Source organism: Bison bison, unplaced genomic scaffold (genome assembly GCF_000754665.1).
Source record: "Bison bison bison isolate TAMUID 2011002044 unplaced genomic scaffold, Bison_UMD1.0 scf7180017849887, whole genome shotgun sequence".
Classification (NCBI taxonomy): Eukaryota; Metazoa; Chordata; class Mammalia; order Artiodactyla; family Bovidae; genus Bison; species Bison bison.
Window position 1 is genome coordinate 8129 of NW_011480460.1, and position 3415 is coordinate 11543.

A 3415-nucleotide genomic window follows, 5' to 3' on the forward strand; every position below is an offset into this window, starting at 1 on the left:
AGTATCTATCTTAACACAATAATTTTAAGAGTGATATTATTACATTGCAAATTTATGGCTTACCTTAATAGTTTTATAGTTCACATATGTAATTACTTAAATAGTTTATTAGATATTTATATCATATACCCATGAAAAGCAAAATGCAATAGAGTATCAAATGAATATGAAACTCAGGTATCTAAAAATCTCACTTGTTCAGAATGCAGCCAATATAGATGTCACAAGATCCATGTACTTTACTGAAAGGAAAATCCTTGATCTTAAAACACTTAATCTTATTTTACACATAATTTTTACCAAACCTGGTATCCTAATCTATAGCAAATTAGAAATAACAAAACAAGAGGGGCATTGGTAATTGTGATTGCTGTTGGAAGCACCTTGATAGCACTAAAACTAATAATTTTCATTACATATTACTCACTAAAAAGAAGAAAGGAAAATGTGAGAAATTGTTAAATCTCTGGGGTTCTTTAGTAAAGGAGAAAATCACCTTGTATACCTTACCATGTTATAAGCATTATTATTTTATAGCACAGTATAGTAATTGATTTCCACAGTAAAACTGAGTCAAAAAGTAAAGATTCACTTATTTTCAATAGTCTCTATTCAAATAAAGTAGGAAAGTATATAGTTAAGAAATACTTTATATTAAAATGTCAAAAATAAAGCAATTTCATTGCCTAAGGGTTCCCAATAACTGAATTAAATTTTACTAAGTCATTCAGCTACAGGATCCAAAATTGACCAATGCATATAGAGTATAAATGATTCTCATTCCAAAAGTTTCATTGGTGAGAGGGAAAAAAATGGGTCAATCAAAATTGATATGATGAGCATTTGGGATTTGGAACTAATAAAATGATACTACATAGAAAAAAAGAAAGATAATGAACTTGGGTAACCTATCCTTGGTGTCCATAAAATTATTTTTCAGTCAACTTTTTAGAAATTCAGTGTCTCCAAACTTTTCCTTTTTCTATACTTCCTTGTTTGTTTTCCTGTTCTTTTACCCCACAATATATATCTATATATAGATATATAGATATGCTGTGCTTAGTCACTCAGTAATGTCTGACTCTTTGTGACCCCCATGAACTGTATAGCCCACCAGGTTCCTCTGTCCATGAGATTTTTCAGGCAAGAATATTGAAATGAGCATTTGCCATCCCCTCCTCCAGGGGATCTTCCCAACCCAGGGATCAAACCCAGGTCTCCCGCACTGCAGGCAGATTCTTTACCATCTGAGCTACCAGGGAAGCCCAAGAATACTGGAGTGGGTAGCCTATCCCTTCTTCAGGAAATCTTCCCAACCCAGGGATTGAACTGGGGTTTCCTGCATTGCAGGTGAATTATTTACCATCTGAGCTACCAGGAAAGCATATATATATATATACACACACACGTATATATATACGTGTGTGTGTGTAGACTAGGTGTTTTAACCTTTTCAGTTCTTTACACATTGGGATCAAGTTCTTAGTACAGTGAGATTTCAGTTCTTTTGAGAAAAAGCACAATAAGTACTCTATTAAAATAATAAGGGAAGATCTGTTTTAAGTAGAATATGTAGACCTATCAAAATATCAGAGGCAGGGGAGGTTGTGGAATAGTGAGTCTATAAACAACTCACTTCTCCTCTGGCTAAAAAGCCACCAAAATTGTGCTGAAATTTAGATTAGGAAGACGGAATTTCTGTAGAATTTACACTCACCTAGAACAGAGAGAATGAATCCATTTTACACCATTCCATATAATTTATGTAATATTTTACTTGCAAACTTGCATTCTATAAAGTTCCTTTCTTTCATTTCCATTATTTATTTAGATTTTATACCGTTTGGAGCATAAATATAAGCCTTTGTATTTCAACACTCTCAATATTCAAGTATAGTCAAATAAGTCATTAGTGGGAAGACTGCAATAGAAATTTGGAAATATGAAAAGTCACAGTCCACAAAGTAGCTGCCTAAGACTTTTCACTTTAAAAAAATGGTTAAAAAAAAAAAAAAAAAAGAGAGAGAGATAAGAAAAGAAAGAAGTTGCTGCAGGAAAAAAAAAAAACTAGTTTTTACTTATAAAATAGAAATCTCATCAACTTGAAATATTACACATTTAAAAATTTTCCTAAGTCAATTAGTTTTTTCCCTCAAATTTACCAAAGGGACTACAAATAGGTAATTTAGAGCTATCAGTAAGAGACATTTGTAGTTCTTACACAAATCTGAGTATGATCTCAGCACAGATATCCTGGATATCCACCCCCACCCCCACTAGAATTGGTGGCATAATCCCCTATATGAAGGTAAATATATCCTTCAGTCAAAATAATAGATTTTCCAAAGAATTCTTATCAAGATATTTTATCTTTGGGGGTCTTTGAATGTTACTTCAACAGAAAAATAAACTTAGAGTCCTTTCTGTTACCAAATTAGCCTAATGAATGACAAAGTTGGGGAAGTTGCTAATCTTTGAATCCCTAAATTTTCAAACCAGCAGGATTTATAGCATTTTCAGACAATCATAAAAGGACCTATATTCTCACTATGAAATCTGTGACTAGTTCTGTTACATTTATCTCTTGCCTCCTCTCTGTCACCTTCTCACTGCCTTTCCCAAATGTGTAGCAGCTCTCATTTTTAATAGCTGAATAACTATGATTGTAAAAAAAAAGGAAGTTTTTTTCCCTAGGGATTTTCTGTCCCTTACCTTGTAACCCATTAAAATACATACATATTACTTAGAAAGAGATGTGGCATTTATAAAAGGCTAGGTTTTCCTAAAAAGACATAAATACTAAAGTCGTAAGTGCCCAATGAAAAAATTTAAACACATCAAGAAAATATGCGAAGTCCCTTGGTAAATGCATGTTTTACTGATATCAATTTGAAGGGTTATATCTATATTATTCTAGATATAACCAAAGCATGAGATCAACAACTAATCCTAAAGGTACCTATTAGTTCAAAGGACTGGAAATTTTTTAAAGATATATTTAAAATGAAAAATTTTAGTGCTTTCAAGCTAGTAGAAAAAAATATACTAAATAATTGTCTTTATTAAAAATAGTAATTTTATACAAGGGAAATTAAGCTGTTTATAAAGTTAGTGACTTCATACCCTGATAGTTTTTCTCATATTAAGCAATTATTCCTTGCAATAAAAAGTATTAAATTCAAGAGTTTAAGACCTGAATACTTACCCTGACTACACTGAAGTCCAGCTTAGTCTCCTGTGCACACTGTAATATGAGCTGAAAGCAATTTTTACTTTGATTTGTCATTCCATTTTCATAATAACGTTGTAAAATCCTTTGTTGCTCTACAGTAAATACAGAACGTAGATTCATCTAAAAATAAAAGAAGATACTCTGAAAATTGGAATAAAAAATGGGTATGTGTAGAATTTGCAT

At 31.7% G+C, this 3415-nt stretch overlaps 1 protein-coding gene across 1 annotated transcript in view; it reads right to left on the minus strand.

Moving 5' to 3' along the window:
• Positions 1–3352, minus strand: part of HDX (highly divergent homeobox) — a gene marked incomplete at its 3' end in the record, with an annotated part of 6700 nt that extends 3348 nt beyond the window's left edge. Inside the window, exon 1 of the mRNA XM_010848169.1 lies at positions 3206–3352. Coding sequence (XP_010846471.1) covers positions 3206–3352 — 147 coding nt within the window. The remainder of the gene's footprint in view (positions 1–3205) is intronic.
• Between the last annotated feature and the right edge of the window lie 63 nt (positions 3353–3415).